At 38.5% G+C, this 20,517-nt stretch overlaps 3 protein-coding genes across 4 annotated transcripts; all 3 read right to left on the reverse strand.

Annotated features, from left to right (window-relative positions):
- Nucleotides 1-836: 836 nt before the first annotated feature.
- rims3 (regulating synaptic membrane exocytosis 3) lies at nucleotides 837-13,259 on the reverse strand. The gene is made up of 7 exons (XM_020932667.2): nucleotides 13,128-13,259; nucleotides 10,906-11,150; nucleotides 2,827-2,968; nucleotides 2,644-2,756; nucleotides 1,448-1,549; nucleotides 1,239-1,378; nucleotides 837-1,167 (listed from the first exon to the last, which is right to left on the reverse strand). Exons 2-7 carry the CDS (start codon nucleotides 11,111-11,113, stop codon nucleotides 955-957), a joined length of 918 nt encoding a protein of 305 aa, XP_020788326.1. The 5' UTR covers nucleotides 11,114-11,150; nucleotides 13,128-13,259; the 3' UTR covers nucleotides 837-954.
- Nucleotides 13,260-14,278: 1,019 nt separating this feature from the next.
- Nucleotides 14,279-16,454, reverse strand: nup42 (nucleoporin 42). Its single transcript, XM_020932822.2, has 7 exons — nucleotides 16,186-16,454; nucleotides 15,729-16,032; nucleotides 15,554-15,642; nucleotides 15,394-15,470; nucleotides 15,225-15,311; nucleotides 15,061-15,145; nucleotides 14,279-14,987 (listed from the first exon to the last, which is right to left on the reverse strand). Exons 1-7 carry the CDS (start codon nucleotides 16,337-16,339, stop codon nucleotides 14,437-14,439), a joined length of 1,347 nt encoding a protein of 448 aa, XP_020788481.1. The 5' UTR covers nucleotides 16,340-16,454; the 3' UTR covers nucleotides 14,279-14,436.
- A 330-nt stretch (nucleotides 16,455-16,784) lies between these two features.
- Nucleotides 16,785-20,304, reverse strand: LOC110167318 (syntaxin-12-like). 2 transcript variants are annotated; one of them, XM_020932651.2, is made up of 10 exons: nucleotides 20,171-20,304; nucleotides 19,531-19,675; nucleotides 19,346-19,415; nucleotides 19,129-19,228; nucleotides 18,876-19,013; nucleotides 18,416-18,459; nucleotides 18,126-18,231; nucleotides 17,852-17,924; nucleotides 17,543-17,625; nucleotides 16,785-17,466 (listed from the first exon to the last, which is right to left on the reverse strand). In XM_020932651.2, the coding sequence occupies exons 2-10, from the start codon at nucleotides 19,628-19,630 to the stop codon at nucleotides 17,371-17,373; spliced, it is 810 nt and encodes a 269-aa protein (XP_020788310.1). In that variant the 5' UTR covers nucleotides 19,631-19,675; nucleotides 20,171-20,304; the 3' UTR covers nucleotides 16,785-17,370. The 2 variants fall into 2 exon arrangements, with proteins under 2 accessions (XP_020788310.1, XP_055013049.1); XM_055157074.1 differs by having other exon boundaries at nucleotides 20,199-20,291.
- Nucleotides 20,305-20,517: the final 213 nt, after the last annotated feature.

Genomic DNA, 20,517 nt, shown 5'->3' on the forward strand with positions numbered 1-20,517 from the left:
TCTTCTGGTTATTCTGTCTAATACTTTCCTGTCATGACATGTAAAGTGCAAAAAAGATAATGCCATTGGTGTACAAGATCTTCACATCTATCAGAGGCTCAAACCCTCCAGACAGGCTGCTAGAGAAGGCCTTGGTCCTTTGCACTGTACAACTATCTCCACTATCTTGCATGTGACAATGCATTGGATATTTCTGTCATCTTCTCATTATCTCCCCTCATAAGAGTCACAACAGCAAAAGAAAGTGGCACTATACTCTTTTGACACTGGTATAGCGAGCTAAAAAATATATAAAGCACTGATACTTTTAACAAATGTCTCTAAGAGGGAATCAAGCAAACATGCAAAATTCAGCTGGTACATACAGCAACACAAATAGAGAGTATATCCACTCTGTGGTGAGAAATAATACAATAGCAGAGCATGTCGCTACTTCACATAATAATCATTATGTGGATCAATATTTAAGCCATGGTCATGTTCTGCCTGTTATTTTCAGCTCATGGGTTTAGGATGCTTTGTCTTTTTTGCATTACATCTAAGTCACTGACTTTGCTACATATCCATTTTATACTACTACTCATCTACAATAATAAGAGTAACAACAATGACAATTGCTTTGGTTTTAAAAAATAAAGATTTCTTAGTTTGGCATAGAGTCTATAAATTGGCATCAGGATGGCCCTGGGATGAGATCTGAAAACTCCTAATGGCTGACATGGCACCAGGTGAGTCCTTGTTCGAGATGGTGAAATGTCAATGCTACATCTTCTAATTCAGTGTGTCCACCTGCAGGAGAGGCTAATCAAAGTCAGACAGAGTGTGTGTGTGTGTGTGTGTGTATGTGTGAGGCTATGAGCACATCTAAATGTACAGTTCTGAATGGCAGTACTTGAATGTGGAGTGTGCATCTGCCTTTGCAGGGCCCAGCACATCACAAGTGTGTGTCAGAGTCTAGGGGCAGGTGGGGCTGGTGGCACTCTCTAGAGATGACTGAGAGAGGCGTCTGGTCAGGGGGCCGATGTTGGGGTCTGCCAGAGAGGAGGTAGGGAACAGCTTATACCAGCCACTGACAGTGGCAGACAGGTCCAAGTCCTCCAGGAGGATCTGAGCCATTCCCATGAAGCACTTGTGGTCCATACGCCCATAATCCCCCCACACTATTACCTGGGAACCAAATAATATCTTTGTCAAAACAAGAAAATACATGATGAATGTAATACAGATGTAACTACTACCTGCACAACTTTGCCCTGAGGACTTTCATCAAACAGCAGAGTCTGCTGATATGTGGGATCCAGGTTTCTCTTTACTACTTTGGTTTTCTTCTTGGCCAAACACATGCCATTTTCCAAAAGATACACTTTCACATAGGTTGCTGCAGAGACAAAACGACTGTAATTGTAATGTCTGTTTGGAAACTCAGTGATTCACAAAGTCTTGTTACCTGGTAAATTCTTGGAGCCCGGTTTTGGGGTCAGGCATCTGGCTTGAGTGACTTCTACTTCCAGTTGACCTCCTCTGTCCACCATGCCAACATAAACATCCCCTAGAACAATGATTCAAAACTTGCATACATTTTTCTGACCCTGTTTCTCCTTACCATTCTCCCGCACATTTTACTCAAAATGTTTGAGGAGACAGTGGTGAAGTAGGGTCAGCAATATAATCTATAATATATAAAATATAATGGCAACTAACTCTACTACTCACATCCTTCATAAAAAGGTTTAGGTTGTTGTCAGTAAACAATACTAAGTGCCAGACTGTAAGGTGAATAGATATAAGATCTCCATGGTTCCTATGATGAGTTCTCTACTAAAAACAATAATTGTAGTGTATTAAAAATGCTACTGCGGTGTTGATGCTGTTTTAGGATTGTGGAAGTGTAGTGATATAAATGTGTATAGTGTTTTATGTGCCTATGTGCCCTTGCTTGTCTAACATTCGTTTCTCTGTGAAGAGGCAGAAATGGTTAATCTAATCTAGTTTAATCTAATGTTCAGCAGCAGACTCCACAGCAATGCAACTGCACGTCAAATTCAGGTTTCTACCAGCAGAGGGAGACATAACTACTCTATATCTCTTCATGAATCCTCTTAAATTTGACTTAAGTTAGAGTTAGAAGTTAAAACCTTCTTATTAAGATAAAGAGATAAGATATAAAATGATAGATAAATAATATAAATGATTCTATTTATTATCAAATTGCATCTGTATGAATCTTTATACCAAATGGTAGAAATAAGTCCTTCTACCTTTGATATTTAAAATGTGACAGTGATTGTGCAGCAACAACAAAACACGGTAAGTATACTTTCTATATTTAGCACCCAAAAGTCAATGACACATAAAAACTACATAGGATGCTTAGCATCTTCCACAACATGTTTATCATAAAAAATAAATGAGCACAGAAGCAGACTGAGAACAGTCTGTACCATTTGTGAGAATGTTCTGCTCATTCTTCTGGTTACCTTCAAATCTATTTTAATATTTTGTTTGTCTAACAATGAATTGGAGGCAGGTTAATATTTTGGAGGTCTGCTTTATATATCTGAATAAATAGGAATGGACGGTGTAGTCTAGTTAAGATTCTGTTAATTTTTCAAGTTTGTTCTTCATCCATGGCTCAAGACTTACCCATGGGGGGTGTAGCTAGGGTTTGCCGACCCACAATCTGAGCAGGACCTAGTCCGTCCAGAAAGTCACTGAACTGCCTGTCTGGAGCTTGACGTGGGGTTGGGAAGACAAACCTGGAAGCAAGACACACTTTTTTATAAATCTATTGGCTGTGTGAGAGGGAGTATAACTCTGGTAACTTACGTTCCATCAGAGCTGTTGGAGTTGGTGCTGCCGTCAGTTGAGTCTTTGCTGCCCTGCCGCGTCACTCTGCTCCTCATCTCCACCGCAAAACCTGTCTCTGTACTCCGCCGGATCGTGCTGCGCAGCTTCTTTGTCCCATTATCTGCATAAAACATATGACAAAGTGGAGTGCAAGTGAGTCAGCTTTTATCTTAAATACATCCATTTCCGTGAGCACATTCAAGAATAAAACATCCTATATATATATAAGGAAGGCACACAGGTAAATGAAAAACTACAGCCATTATTTAAAAAAAAAAGTTGTTTGCATATTTTGGTTTGTATAGGATAGGAGCAGGGAAAGTGACAAGTATGAAAGAGCAGGTATAGAAAAGCTGAGCCCAAAACGGAATAATGACAGACACAGGGGGTCAGAACGATACTCATGCAGCGTTCTATTTTTAATCCTGCAGGCTGTGTGTCTGTGTGTTTGTAGCATCACATCGAGACAGACCCCATGCACCTGCTGCCATGGCAACCTCCGCATCAGATCAGGACCAGACAATGCCACCTGAGAAATGGCACCATGGCGACAGTCTCGGCCTCCTTCCATCATTTCAAAATACACTTAATAATGACACAGCGATTTAGCCATAGCTCACTTAAATGTGCCAGTGATGTCAAAATCTGTCTAAACTTTAGGGTAATAACTATCTAATTAGTGAACCTTTACAGTGAGAAGTTTGCATTTGAAAATGGCATCAAATAATAAAAATAATTATCATAATAAATGCAAACATAATACAGAATGGAGGAAATTGGCACTAACAATTGCGGGGCTATCAGTATCACAGTTCTACATTGTGCTGGTCCCAGACTCAAATAAATTAAACATAAAATCAACTGTAGAAAAAGCCTAAAATTTGCTATGGTAAAAACCTGGACTAGAGTGTACACAACGCAACTCAAGTGGATCTCCATCTTGTCATTGCACTTGATATGAACACCCCTCCACCCCACCTTCATCTAACACAGTACGAAGCACCGCTGATCTGCTCCATCCTATTTATTCCCCTCCTCCTCATCTGCGCTTTCCCTCTGTGCGTTTCCATGGCAATCTGCTCTGCATTGCACCAAGAGCAGCGGCCGGTGCACAAGACTTCTCCCCCTCTGTCTTCACTGCTGTGGCCTTTGCATGACTCTCACTTCTTAATCACAAACAAGTCTATTCTGTATTTGTTGAACCGGACCTAACAACAATCCCTTTGTTCATAATTATCTTTTAATAATACTCATTATATTGGACAACCTTCTTGGTGTAGATGGTGGAGACAATTGGATTTACAGTGCATCCATACATACTTATATAACATGTAAATGCAACAAGTTCAATGACTACACTAACATTATTACATAAGTTAGCATTTACTGCATTGCACTGCATTTCCTTTGTCAAACAATTAATTCTTGAAGTAATGAGACAATAGCAAGCACATACAAACTAAAATAAGATAGAGATGGAAAAGAAAAAAACAATTATATAACTTGCATAAAGGTATTGACTATTTCATACTAGGTCAAAACACGTGATGTGCATGTAGGCATGTGTTTGTGTAATCATTAGAGCATCCCTGACATTTCAAGGCAGCACTGATGAAGCCCCTCTCATTATATGCTGTAATATAGAAAGCTGTTTTTAGACTCCCTGGACACGCTGACGTGCCAATCGAATGCACCGGTGACGGCAACAATCCGGCAAGCATAGCAACAGTAACCAGGGACGGGTGTTAGGGGTAGATAAAAGATCTGTTGTGGTATCTTCGACAGTAGTGCCTTTGCTAAATTTGGACTAAAGGTAGAGCAGTGGGATTGATTTGTGTGTGTTTATAAATGATTCAGAAGAGGAATGTGGATCCAAATAACTTAACTTCCAATAATGCAATAGCACCTAGTACATGGCAAGTCTTCTATAATGATGGCATTTCAGACACCAGTATTGTTATAATTGTTCAACTAAAGGCCCCGAAATTTTGTAATAAAAATATGCCCATTCTGTGCTTTGCTACTAGCAGTCATGGAAACAGGTCATGCTAAGACAAGTTACAGGTCAGATCTCTGGAGAGGCAAGCCCACTAAGAATGCATTCTATTAAGTTTTTTTTCTATTAAGGTATCTTTCTGCATCAGGAACTAAAAACACCTGGAAATAAATGCTAGATGGATAAGCTTAATGGCATCCAGTTTAACCATCTAGGGCAGGGGTCTATAAGCTTTTTTCCTCTGGTGAGCTACTTTCACAAAACAAAAATGCCAGAGAGCTACCACTTTTAGCAGTCACAAAAAATTTTGTATGTATAAGAGCCACAGCAAGCCTTAGATGAGCTACAGTTAAATGCCTATAAAACAAACCATTATCCATTTATTAGGGTACAAATTTAGGCATCAAAGTGATACATGTACAATGGTAAAAAGCATTTAATAAATCAAATTTTACTTATTCAGCACAATATGTGCAATTCAGAAATCCCTTGGCAAGCTACTTGGAAGGGGGTGGAGAGCTACTGGTAGCTCCTGAGCTACATGCTGGAGACCCCTGATCTAGGGCCTAGATGCCTAGATTCTGGGCAATAATAAGCAAAAGCAGATAGCAGACCTTCTAATAGAAAAGTTACATAGTGCACGTTTCAATTGTACTGCCCAAAAATCTTATGCTCTTCAATTTTATACAGACAATGGCTTAGAAACCTCTACACCTTGCACAACAAAATATCTGCAGGCACTGTGGCAAACGCTGCAGTCTACAGCATAATCACATCAGAGGTAATTTCATTGTGATGAATTCTGCATCTAATGGGCTAATTCTGGTGCCAGGACAACCTCCTGCTTTCACTAAACTTATTTATGCATCATTTCTAAATAAGAGCCAAAGATTTGTTAAAAACAGGTACAACATCCAACAAGTATGTATGTTGGCCATACCACCTCGTCAGTGCCCAATCTCTTTTTATCTCAGATCCTAAGCAGGACTGGGCTTGTTTACTTGGTTGGGAGACTCCATTGTTGTGTTCTTCCTACAGAGGCTTCAAGCATCTGGAGAAGAACTATATATGAATAAAACATTACTATTATTTTTATAAAGTATTTATAGACAGAGATTTTAAGTATGCATTTTGACATTAAAGGTTTGATGTACACATTTACACATATTTTTTCACTGCATAAAAAAGTCAAAAGCAACAGAAACTAAACCAAAGTATAAACAAATCTAAACCAGGGTGAGAGACCAGGGTGAGAAACAGAGAGTGCCTCCTTTTTGTTACTGCTTCTAGTGATACTAAAAATTCTATAACTTTACACATTATGCACTATGCAGCCTTACCCTAACTAATAAGTGTACAGTAGGAGTCATGCAAAATGAAATACCAGTAGAGCAATAACTGCAACTCACTAAAGTGCTATTTTTGGCTCCGCTAAAACTGGCACTACTGTGGTCCAAATATCCGTTGATCTAGCATCATGGTCACACCACAGTTCAAACACACAAATACACAAATACTTCCTTGTTGAATATGGGTGCCCTCACATACACAGCTGTGAGGAGCTAGACCTCGTTTTAACACTATGGGATTATCCTGCTCAGGAGATAAAGCCAGAGTGAGTCATCCATTAGACCTGAGATACTGCTGTGCTTTCTCTTCAACACAACTAATAATAGAAAGCAATAAATAGCACACAGACAGCTTCAAAATACGCTTGATATGTCTGTTACAAAACCAGTGGAGGAAAGTGACAATTGCAGAATTATAGTGGAGTATTTCAGTTGTACATTGTGTTTTGGACTATCACTACCAATGGGCTTACTGGTTTGCGTCATGAGTCCACTTAATCTGGCCTATTTACTTTATATGACAAGCGATTAGTGTACCTGGAATGGTGGAGTGTTCTGCAGGGACAATATCTGGCAAGACGTCTGACTGAAAATAAGTGAATAATTTTTTATTACAATTTTACAGCAATATCACTATGAAATAATAGCTCAAGTGATGTTTGGGCAGAAATCACAAAATAAATTTGAAATTAAATGGTCCATTTAGTATTAAAATTCAAGGAAGTTGATTTATTGCATAGATAGTATGTTTTTGAAAACTTCAAAAATTCATATCTAAATGTGATCCACATATGTTCAGTATTGTTATTTTCTAGCAGTGACTCTGCAAAGGATTGTACCAAATAGTAATTACTATGAAATGGTCATTGTCTTTCAATACATTTTGAATGGACTAATCCACAACCAATATCATCGATCAATGACCAGTCCAGGGAATGTTTATGGATCTAACATAATATCAACTCACAATGTTGTTGCAAAATTAGCTAACTTGCAATGTTGGGTGGCAATATGATGTAGACAGCACCTTAGCTTTTCACTGTGTGTTATTATGTGGATAAACAGCTCTACACTTAAATATATCATATATTTTAATATTACAGTATGTATTCTGACCAAATGCATACAGTAGGGCTGTAGGCCTTTAGTCACTTAGTTATATTAGCTGATCATTTAATTTAGATTATAAGGATTTATATAGAACAGCAGGAAAGAGAAGTCAGTGAGTGAGCTAGCGGAAGATTCTTTATTTAAATACATTGCAATATTTTTTCTGCATATAGTTGTTTTGGCATGAACTCCCCTGCAGGTGTGACTGCAGTTTGGGAGATTTTGCCACACCCCCCAAAGGTTCACTCTGTAACTTTTCTAGTGCAGCACCTGCCATCTGCTTATCTTCCTGAAAATGTATTTGGAATGTTCCACAGAATGGCTTTAAACATATCTATTGTGCATTTATTCAATTAGAGGTTTTGAAAATCATGCATTTTTTACTGTGGGTAGCTTAGCCTCTTCCCAGATCTGATATGTAACTTTGCACGGTGGCCCAACGTACATGTCTCCTTGGCAATATGAGTTTAATCACATACTGTGGGTCATTCCAGGCAAATCAATAACCTCTTCATAGAGACAAGCTAGTAGCAGACCCTCCACCATAAAAGTTACACAGTGCTCCTTTAAGCTGACTAAAGGGCCAGACATGTCTTTAGTTGTGCAAGATTCATTTTTTTCAACTACTTTTTGCTGTACAGAAGTGGTACTGTACTGAGCTGGTAATTCTGAAAAAGTAGAAGGAAATGAAGACTGGAGATAATGGACAATGCTGCATGTGTGAAAATGCTGGGGAGAATGCGGAGGAGAATACATGTAAATTGTAATTAGATAACAAACATAATTTTCTACATTTTGTCCAAATCTTAAAACAAGTACAAGATTGAAAATTCTAGTGCATGTAGGTGCAACTTTAAGGAAAAATGCATTCTGAGAAAGTTACAATGTCCCATATAACTCTGTGGCTGCAAGTTCAAAGTAAAAAAAAAAGTGCAAAGTGGACAATTTTATTGTTTCCTCAGGCATATGTACTAAGTGGCCAAAACTGACCAAAAAATTAAGAAAATAATTGTTTTGCCTATAGTTTCTCCCCAAAAATAATGCATTTTGACACATGCATACTGTAATACACTATGAAGGACACTTTATACCACAATATTATTGTCAACATCTTCAGCTGGTGCTCATTGGTTTGGTCAGGTGCAGAAGTGTGTCACAGTGTTCAAGAAGCTTGTGTCTTGCATCTAGGCATGGTAAAATATTGAAATTTGGTGTCATGATTATCATGGTTAAAATAATTATGATTACATCACGATAGTTATTAATGTTGCTGTTATGCATATGATTAATTATACTTTTAATATTATGAATAAGTTCCATATTTAAAGGTGCAATGTGTAACTTTTCTGGTGGAGGGTCCATGAAATGCTTTTCTTTATGGAGATGTGATTGCTTTGTCTGGAATGCTTCACAGTATGGCATTTCCTTTATATCTTCATAGAGACCAAAGACCAAGTTGCAGGTCAGATCTGTGGAGAGGCAACCCCACTCACAGTCAGAATGCCTGTTTTTCTAGGTATTTTTGAGCTATAAAATTACCTATTATTCAATAACTGTAAGGAAAAACAGTTTAATGTCATACAAGCAGAGCAGTGATATTTCCATAGAAACAAGGTGATGGGCCTCCAACCAAAAAGTTACACAGTGCACCTTTAAACAACTGTTATAGAATTGTTCTTTGTTGTAACTGAAAACAACCACCTAGAAGAAAACATCAATAAGAAGTAACTTTTTTCTGCACATTCTGATGATACAGTAGCAACTATATTTGTTGGCGATTATCAGGATTATGTAAAATATTCCAAATATGATTATTGTCTACCCTATCTATTACCCTAACCTCACGATAAATAATATTACTGTTTATTGTCCCATCCCTACTTGCATCATGATCTCTGTTCTGCTCTCCTCTGTGCAGCTCCAGTTAAAGCTACAGACAGCAGGAAACACATCAGATGGACACAATGCTGGTGTGTTCACAGGTTTACTTTCAAACACAATCTGCAGTGCTACATGAGGTGACAGAATGACAAGTACAGAAGAACTTTCTTACACTGTATTCTTGAGAATGAGCTTGTTGGACCGTGAAGTTGCTATTCTCAACTTCAACTTAGAAAACTAACCGAAGATTATGTAGCCTCTAGATGTGCTGTAATTCCTACTGTAATGTACCCTATAGTTTTTGTGGATTGTATTCAAGCATACTTCACAGTGCCCACAACTAGCAATTGCAGTCTATAAAAAGCAAAATATTAAATGTTAAAAAGTGTAAATTGCAGAATGAAACACTTAATTTACAGTTTGCATCTGTAATGAGTCACAGAAGTTTTCCATTCAATGTTTTACATCTTAAAACTTATCATATAGCCAAAAAATTACCAAAAATCTACCAGCAGTGCAAAGAAAATGAAACACGATAAAAACTGACTGCCAAAAATATTGTTCCAACTTTCATATATTGAATGAAAGTCAATATAGTACTTATCGTGACAGGCTTACCAATAGTAATACTGGTGTGGGATCAGGTCTGATAAACAGCTACATAATTGCAATAGTTTTTTTCTTTTTTTTTTTACCAAGTTTGCAAGCACCGTTATGAGATGTCCTCTGACTTATGTTCCTCTCTCTCCATCTAATGGCAACCAACACTACACATTTAAGTACAGAACACACTTGTTACAGTACACCTTTCCTAAGAGCTAAGCACCAAAACTACACAGAGAGAAATCACTCAGCAGATCGGTGGAGATGGACACACTGTTCTATAAAAGGTTAGCTCCAGTTCACACAAGGACAAAACATCATGTACAACAGGAATGTAAGCAATACGCTAAACGGCCCAGGCCAAAGAAAGAAGTGAAGTCATATCAGAAGCATAATACAATATTTACTCAAGTTTACCTATGTCTGACTATGTGCTTCCTGTCGATAACTGACTCTATTTTAAACTGCAGATACTATTTTAAACCACTGTTCAGTCCACAAAGAGAGAAAGGGATACAGAAAAGGATGCAATCAGAGAATCTGTGAATTCAATATCACAAAACATGAATCATGACAGGTTCGCAACAAGCTTTTTTTATATGATTGCTAATGGAATGATAAAGTTAAAGGGGCACTGTGTAACTTTTCAGCCTGAGATGCTGGAGATGCTACTGCTTTGCCTGTAATGTTCCATAATATGTTATTAAACTGGTGGCATCTCTTGCTTCTGTCTAAGGAGATTTATAAGGTTAATGCCTACTTTGGAATATTGCAGGCATAACATCTCCAAGGAGACAAGTTACATAGTGTACCTTTAACTTTATTCTTCACACTAAACACAGTGCTGTCTCCCTCAGGGCTAGGAAAATTAAACAGTATTTGGTTGGGGCTGCAAACAAAATACCAATGGAATTAACAGATGTGGTTGCTTTAAATTCTAGATAAGCAGATGTAGTAACAACTAACAATATCTCTTATGTGTTGTTTTAAATCTTTCCTACAATCCAACAGGTGTCTGAAGTTACTGGCATATGCATATGTTACTTTTTATTTAGTTTTTAATAAGCTCCAGTGAAGCAAATTACATTTTAATATCCAAAGACAGTATCCTGTACCTACCTTGTTGATTGAGCTGCTGTGTGCTCTTACTCCACTGTGACAGACCTACAATAGCCACCATTTTGGCTCCCAAGCTGGACCTCCTCTTCTTGTTTCCGGATAGTGATGCCGTGTCAGGCCCTCCGCTGCCAGGGCTCTTCTCCAGGTTGTACATGGCCCCTGAGATACTGGAGGAGCGCACCACGTTCAGACCACCAACACTGCTCATGTTGATGCTGGTGGAAGGCCAAAGAGTAGAAGCAGCGCTGTTGGAAAGGACAGGGGACGTCAGGAAAAAATATACTCAAAGTGAAAAATCATAGTTGGTACTTCCTCTTTCTTTTCAGGTTTATTCTTTTTATTTTATTTTATTTTTTTTGAAGAGGGTCCATTGTCTGCCAGGAATTTAATAGAAATTTTATCTTCTGTGATGATTCTTGACTGGTCACAGAAGATGAGACAGATTTTAAGGGTAAAGCCTTACATTCAAGTTTGTCCTTAGTGCCCGCAGCATTTCAAAGGATGACACCATCAGACGAACATGCCAGAACAATTTCACCAAACAATTTTGAAGTTCATGCCCAGAACATAAAGGCTAAACGCAGACCTCAGGGTAGGTGAACTGGTTTTGATGCCTTTCTCACCAAAGTCAACACTAAGACATAATTTACATTTTTTTTAGCTTGTTATGGTAAATGTTAAACAAACAGACTACACATGGCCATTTTCAGAGCTGTGGTAGGTGTGTAATGTACATGCAGCCATCTGTCAGGCCCTCACACCTCAGCAGGAGCTTGGCCTATCTGAATGTTGGTACAGGATTCATAGTATGACACAAGATCATCATGAGTTTATAGACAAATGCAATAACTAGTAAGTCAAATTTTTCTACAAAATAATTACATTACTGATGGCAGAATGAGTCAAATGGTACAATAATTATTAAGACTACATTGTAATTCTATCCAGTGACATTCAGCCAAAACAAAGCTGGAACTTAAAACTGAGTTATTGTATCTTGACAAAATGGTTCCTTTCCAATAAACATTTTAATTAATACAAAACATCGGGATCAGTTACATGACAATGTTGGGGGTACCAGCCTGAACAGTCTGAGAACAGCATGCTGTAAAGCAGAAACAGCTTTAACTTGGAGCAGGTAATTACAGTTAATCTCATTTGAATGGTTTAAGTTGAGCTATAAGTAGTGTCAGGCAAACAAAAACTCTGTTGTGGATGGACAGATGCTTGGTCATCAATACTGCAGAAATTTGGACACGTGGCATCAATTTTCCCTCCCCAAAAAACACTCTAAAAGTCAAACATGTCAGTGAGTACATAATGCCATAGGTAATGATGATGTAAAAATTAAATCTAAAATGGTAAGGAAATGTTTTTTAGAGTGGTACAACAACCATGCAAACATTAAGCATTTGTGTAGAAGACTGCATCATTTCTGAGAAAGATTTTTTTTTTTAAATGTAGTGAGAAACTCTATGACTTAAGCTGTCACAATTTTTTTTTTTTTTTTTTTTTTGAAAGAAATACTTAGTAGACTTAATAGACTATAAAGGTATGATTAAAAGGAAGTGAACCTTTTAAAAACGGCCCATGTGCTTATATAGAATGTAATTATCCTTTTTCCACTCAAGTCTAGGTCAATTTGTTGTCTCACTTCCAATATAATGGATTTGAGCTACTGCTGTGATGGTAAAAAATCTGTTACAGTAAAAAGAGATTGCCTATTTCATCAACTAAATTTAGAGAGTGTGTGCTACTTGCTTGTTAAAAACTAAGTTGAAGAGGGTGACCCAAACCCGATTTGGTTTCCTCATGTGAAGGCCTACCTAGTGCTTGGGCTAGATAAGTGCGCAGAGGGACATCAGAATTATAAAGACTGAATGTGATGCTAGTAAAATAAAGTAAATCTGAAAGACATTTGCAGACTATATATATTTTTTTTTTCACACTGACCGGCAAGTCGGCAAAATTAAATAAGCTGTCTGCACTGGTGATGGCGTGCCATGCTCTATCAGTGTATGCTGCAACCTGTATGTGATGACATATGTGGCTAATATGACGGACCAACTGCTATATGAAGAGGCTTTTGCCTTTCACTTAATATCATTTCAAAGACTTTGCAAATCCGCTTTGCATCTTCAGAATGAGCCGCCTTTCCCAGCTAAGGACCGGTGCAGAAACGGTACTAGCGCACCTTGTACAAAAGAAAAAAAGACACTCACCCGGGGAGCGGCGATGCAGTGGCAGCGCTTAGGTGGTCAGATAAGAGTCTGCTTTTGTGCTCTGTGTATTAATGTCATCGTTTGTTCTTGATGTTGCTGCTTGTATGTGGACGGTGTAGCTCCTGGTCACACTGCGTCCGAGGCGCGGCTGTAGAGTGCGTCCTTTGCTGAAGATAGAGACAAGGGAGGGGATAAGGAGCGCACACGTGTGGTTATATTTGAGAACTGCAGCTCAAATGCAACCGAAATGTTCAAGTAAGACACATTGTAATTAATAATTTTATTTATTAATATAAATCTTAACACTATTAGACTTACACATGACATTCGTCATAATTGTATTTATTAAACATCATAAAACATTTGTGGTTTTGACCAGTGTGAAAAACTTAAAAAGCTTTCTGCTTTAGCCGGAGCCAAAAGCAGTAGTCAAAGCAGGGTTACCCAGACTTCCCTTACCACACACAATTCCTCTCGCTCCTCCGGGGGAATTTCGAGGTGTTCCCAAGCCAGCTGAGAGATATAGTCCCTCCATTTTGTTTCGGGTTTTCACAGAGGCCTCCCTCCCTTACAAAAGTGTACCTGCTCAGAAAGGCGTCCAGAAGGCAGCTGCAGTTCCACCACATTAGGCACAGCTGCTCAACAGTGGCTCTACTCTAAGTTCCTCCTATGTGACTGAGCTCCTCTGTGTCTAAGGGAGCACCCAGTCACCCTGCAGGGAAAAGTGAAAACATATCTTGTCCTTTCAGTCATTACCAAAGCTCATGACCGCAGGTGAAAATATAGGAACATAATTTACTGGTAAATCAAGAACTTTGCAGTCTCACTCATCTCCTTCTACAATATTCAAATACAGCAACCACATCACTGCAGGATGCTGTACTGATCTGTGTGTCAGTCTCATGATCTATTCTTCCCTCACTTATGAACCAAAGCGATAAAGTACTGTAATTAGAGGAATTGGGTGAACCAAGCCCATAACCATTAAGACCAAACAAACTTGTGATAGATTGTTAAATGCAATTACTCTGTCTTTTGCAGTTACTGTGCTTCTGTGTTAGCATGGGCTATGAACACTTTAAGGGCTTTATGTTTCAGTCAACAATATAAGAAACTAGTAATTAATTTTTAAAAATAAAAACAAATAACTATTTGAAAATAAAATAATTTAATGACACAAAATATTTACTATGCAAAGATATTGTTTAAAATCTTAATAAATCCAAGTATCTCAAAGAAAAATTTACATTATTGAGTTATGCTGTATGAAGAATTTTTCACATTACTTTCATCATACAATTTACATGAATTACACTACAAGCAGGTTAGCAGGAGGAGGTTTCAGTGGAATCTGACCAAGTGTAAATCTTTTAGCTTTGAACTGATCGAGCTCCTCTGAAGTCAAACTGCTTTCAGTAGAAAACAGAGAGTCTGATGCTCCACTGGCAGGGACAGCAGGCACAGATGTACTTGGTTGTGCAAATGCGCTTGTAGTTCCAACGGTGGGAGGAGGCCCAAAGCCAGTGCCAAACCCTCCTCCAGTGCCGGAAGAAAAACTGAAGCCTGATGCAGAACCAAAGCCTGAAGGTGCTGTGGTGGAGGTTTTGTCTGAGGCACCAAAAGAAAACGTGGAGGCTGAAGGAGCAGGTGTAGCCCCAAAACCAGAGGGGAGTGGTGCTGAGGAGGCACCACCAAAACCCGAGGGTGGTGGTGCTGACGGGGCACTACCAAAACCAGAAGGGGGTGGTGCTGTGGGGGCACTGCCAAATCCTGTGGAGGAAGAAACTGAAGGAGTATCGAATCCAGTCGCAGTGGCTGCAGAAAAGCTAAAACTACTTAGCTGGTCTGATGCTCCAAAGCCTAGAAAAGAAAAAAAAAACTGTAAAGATAGCTCTACATTAGCCAAGCATTTGAATTTTAATATATCAACTACTTTTGCTGCCAAATGCTGATCCGGTGACTGTTGACCCAAAGCCTGTTGAGGATTCTTGTGGCACAGAGCTGTTTAGTTCCGTTATCTGCAAGAAAAAGGAAGCAGTCATTATATAGACCCATGTAAAATTGTAAAACGGGAGAGATGTATGTTTTATATCTTACCAAAGCTGCTCGGGTTGAGGCATTCATTACTTTGAGTTCCTGAACTCTACTTCTCCACTGGGTGAGTAGCTGATTTACCCCATTGATCTACATCAAAGAGTAAATACTTTTCTAAGCAAGTGAAAACCATCAGTAATGGATTAATAATTGAAAAATGTTGTGGACCTACATAATTTTGCAGGTTTCCTGAGGCTCTTGAAGTGTAATACTCTAGTCTTAGCTCTTCTGGGGAGAGGTCTGAAAAACCTGGAAGGAATTTTAAATATTAGAAAGCAATTATCTACATGGCTACAAAAGCAAACTGATTGGCAGGATGCAACTCTACAAACCAGAGAGTGGATTCTTGGCGTGAGAATAAGTTGAAAAGCCCCACTGCCCTGAGTTCTCCCAGACCTCCATGTCGGTTTGAATAGTTTCACTAATTAATAAACAGAAAGAGCAATACTGTGGGATGTCATGTGATGTTGTTTATCAAGTTTAATTGGAAAAGCTGAGCAAACAAACCATATTCTGCTACTGTCTTCATCGCCTCTTGGTGTTGTAGCAGCTCTTCTGCCTTTATCAAATGTGCTTGGAGAGTCGAGAGCTGAAAATCGATTTTGTGAAAATCCAAATTCAGAACTCTTAATATTTTCTCTTCTCCCAAAACCTCCTCCACCTCCTCCACCTCCTCTGCCCCAGTCTGAGCCGCCACCTCCACCGTCTCCTCTGCGGCTCCACTGATCATTGTCCCGAGAGCCAAAAGATGAAGGCTGCACGTATCCCCCTCTCTGTTGGGAAGGATTCACCCAAACCCTATTGCTAAATCCTGCAATCAGATGTTAGGAAAATGTATTACATTGAGAGGCTGTGAAAGACGAATACAGTATCTACAACCGTGTAGCTTGTTTATTTGTATTATTAGAAAGACAACGCCATTCAACACACAAAGAATAGCCGTAGAAAATCCGTAGTAACCCACCTCCTCCGCCGCCGCCTCGGGACTGCTGCTGCGGTGGAGGAGCGCGGTTACTGCTGTTGTAGCCGCCGCCTCTTCCTCCTTCTCTAGTATGTTCATTCCAACACTTATCACCAAATTTACAGCGGCCTTGGACAAAAAACTGGCACACTGGCATTTTATAACTTAAAATGGACAAAAAAATTGATTTATACCAATTCCAAGTTGCTGCTTTTCAGCACTACACCACTGTCGAGTTCCCGTGGATTGTTTTGGGTTAAGAGTCGCATAGTTTTTACGTCACAACATCGGTCATGTCAGCGCCCTCTGTAGGTTGACTAGTGTAACATTTTCATAAAAAAAAAAAGTTATTTTAGTGCCATTGTTGTTTATTATCCAACTTAAAAATGAACTAAATGTGTAATAAATTATATATCGGAGACCTTTATAGGTCCTATGAATGTACAACAAAAAATATAATATTAAATAATTTCATGATAACGTCTAGCAAGTGCACACTAGAGGGCAGACTAGCCCAAATACAAAACCACACTGCTTATTGTGTGGAAACGAAGACTATGGTCAGTTGAAAGGGATGTTGGGTGACAAATGAGAAAATAAGACAGTGTTAGACGTTTATTGAGCAGAGAAAAGTCATAGAAATCTAATAAAATGGTTGAGTGTAGTGGATTACTTGAACTGAAATGCATAATTACAGGTATAATGCAACAGAATGTAGTATTTACAATGTGTTTCATATTGGTCATAAGTATAACTTTCATATTGTACAACATGTAGATACCATTACAGGTACATTAATCTATTATTGTTTACGTAATGTGACTTCTCATAAATTTCCACAAGCTTAAAATATGGATCAGAATTCAGATACAAAATGTGTGTATATCCCCACATTCTTTTTGTAATTTATCTATAATTAACTAGATTCCATGACATTTTACAATCAACACAGTGACAGTAAATGTAAGTGCAGCGAATAAAAATAACAAATGAAATAGACAAAGAGAAAATCATACATTTTTTTGCAGCAGAAGCTCAATCAATGAGCACTGATCACATCAAAGCAAAATTGTGTTCTAAGAAGTGATCATCATCAAAATATATCTTCTTGCAAATGTTAAGACAACAGTCAGGTCCTTACAATGGAGAGGTGCAAATTTTTGTGGCACTGATTTTGTACAAATGCTCTCACTTTGTTGCTGCCCACCAGATCAGGAGACTTAGTATGACAATAACTATTACACAAACCACTATCAGAATGCACATCTTCTTGCGGGACTTTTGCTGTGTACATAAAAACATAGTATTATTATAATGAATGCGTGTTTCCCCTGTATATATCAAATTGGCGTAAACTTACTTGGTAATGGGCTGCTCTTTGAAGCTGTTCTGTTCCTCTCTCCACATGGACCTCAGCATTCTCCACATTTGCCTCGATGCTATCTACAGAGGACCATAACAAGCATATATCAAAAAACAACATTAAAAGCATTTGTTAAAAAAAAAAATAAATATTAAATATATATATATATATATATATATAATATAATATATATATATATATATATATATATATATATATATATATATATATAAAGAAACTCAACGGTAAAACACAAAGAAAGAAAGGTGAATACTGTTTAGAGTAAATAATGTCAGAGTCACTTACCAATCATCTCTCCTTGGTCATGGATCATCACTGCTAGATCTTTGAAGATTTGATTGACATCTAAAATGTCAGACTGGAAAAAAAGGAACAAAATGCCATTAGTAGATGGTATAAAATAAAATATGCAGTAGAGTAATAGTGTATATATTAGTTTGAGCTCAAATTTAAGTAACAGGCATTTTCTCTTACAAAAGTTTTATAATCTGTACATACAAGCTGGGACGGTGTTTTTTGATGTAATATTGTTAAACACCAATAAAGCATACAGACATACCTCAAGCTGTCTGATGTTGGTTTCCCTCTCTCTGATAAGCTCCAGGTCCTCCTCAGTAATGGCTACTTCTTCCGTCTGAGTGGTCATCTGACCCCAGTCCTCCTGACTTTAAAACAAATCAAGATAAGATATCAAATGCATGACCAATGGTTAATGAAAATGTGTGCCATGGCAAGCATTATAAATTATCATTATAATGGCTGGCTACCATTCAAAGATTCATTATTATGTATGTATACATATGTATGTCTGTGTTATCAATGACATGAGACTCTTTAATGTGATACTACCTGTCAAATGACACAAGTTTTTCATCACGAAAGGGGTCATCAGCCTGTGAAGAGAAAGCAGTTAACAGTTTGCAGTAGAACCTGTGTTGCAACATTTCCTGCAATCGTTCATCTTAGACATCAAACATATTAAAGGCTGAGACAACCTTTTAGTGGACACACTGTCTCGCGCTACAGTTTAAAACCCCACCCCAAAAAAGAAGAACGTGTTGTGGTGCCAGGCTCCGGAAGGGGGGGTTAGCAGAGGACACACCTGAACTGTCCTCACTAAGAGGGGGGGGTGTGACGGCCCCTGCCATCCCGTTGTGGGGCTGAGCCTGGTAATCAGGGGCACCTGCGCCCGGTGTCCCTGGCTCCACGTAAGTGGGGCTGTCATTCAGGTTACTGGTCCAATTGAGCAATGAGTCGTAACAATATTGTTTTAACTGTGTAGCAATGCCTATATCCCTCTTAAACTTACTGAAAGACGGGATCCTGCTCTTGCTCGAGCCACCGACTCCTTTTCTTTCTCAGCTGCTAAACGTTGTATTGCCTGGAAGTTGTTCAGAGCCGCAGAGAAATCATTCATAAGTCGCTCCCTTTGGATTTTTTGTTGCCTCTAGTACAGATGAAAAGAGAATTAAGCTAAATGATAAGAACATCCAAAAAGTACAGTGGTCACACAAAGACACACACACAAAAAAAAGCATATCCATCAATAATTTTATCCTTACTTGTTCAGCTGGAGATAAAGGTGGAGGAATGGAGCCCAGTTCTTTAAGGTGCTTGTTGGTTTCTTTGGCCAGTTGGTTGGTAGAGTGTTGTATTTGTTGCCTGGAATGACATTTGAAATGCAATTACTTTAAGCAGAAAACAACTGTGTTTTATCAGTGACAACTGCAAATCTGTAACAGCTTACAGACTGCAGTCAATGACTATAAGTCTACGCACAACTGCTCTTGGAGTGTGGTGGTGTCCTGCCTGGTCCCGAGTTGGTTCACCATACTTTTGATTTGTCCAGCTGAAAGAATAATGTTCATTCTTTAATTGTATTTCAGAATATTATGCCTAAAAGGCTAGTGACAGTGGCACAACTACAATCTGTCAAAGAAGAACTTTATTAGGTAGGTACTTACTATTTTGTGTGATTTTCTGGATATTCGAGCTGCATGTTTGTGTGAGGGAGTGGAAGTCCCGTGGGACAGGACGATAACTGTCTGTTTTACCATAAGACATGGCTGGCTGTCACTGGTGATGCTCAAGGCTTTCTGCTGAGCTTTGCTGCAAAATAATAAAAAAAACAATATTTATGTTCAGTGCAAAACCGAACCCTAGCCCAGATTTTAGTACCCTAACAGAACCAAGCATGGACTCATCGTGTAAAAGAACGGACTAAAAACAAACAAAACAATATCTGTTCATCTCCTTATCTCATTCATGACTAGTTATTATCCATTTATAATCATGTTGCGGATGACGCCCATAAAAGCACATAAAAGTCCATAGAGGAAGCGATCCAAACAACGCGGACAAAAAATGACAACATATTACAGGCATTCTGACTAACTTAATTTTAAATAATTCTCAACTAGATTCTACAAATAAAACTCCCTTCGCTAAACAGAATATTGTTTGATCAATCCATGTTAGCTCGACAGCTAATGATGCTAACCTGTCAGCCTGTCGCAAAAGCCAAAAGAGTAAATTGACCACATTCTGCTTCTATGACAATCTAAAAAATGACAAATACGATCATCGCAGAGGTGTAATACTTACATTTAAGCAGATTTAGGATAAATCATACGTTCAGTGTTGACACCCAAAACAGCTTCTTCTCCCCCTGAAGGAGTGACGTAGCGTGAGTTTTGTTCTTCGTGTTTTTCGACTGTCCACATCCCGCTGCACTGCCCCCTCCCACCAGAGCGTGTGACTGCACTCTTGGGCTTCACGTGTCCTGACCTTGGCCAGGAATATTTTATCAATATTTTATCAGGCTAGGTTACTATTTATTTAATAAGGTTGTTTATGCATGTGTGATTTGTTTGATATGTGAAAACCCCGGGAGCTTAAAAAAAAAGCAATTGAGTACTTTTAATTATTATACATTTGCTTGTTTGCAACCC

Source organism: Boleophthalmus pectinirostris, unplaced genomic scaffold (genome assembly GCF_026225935.1).
Source record: "Boleophthalmus pectinirostris isolate CB_2022bp ecotype Guang Dong unplaced genomic scaffold, ASM2622593v1 HiC_scaffold_21, whole genome shotgun sequence".
NCBI classification, from domain to species: domain Eukaryota; kingdom Metazoa; phylum Chordata; class Actinopteri; order Gobiiformes; family Gobiidae; genus Boleophthalmus; species Boleophthalmus pectinirostris.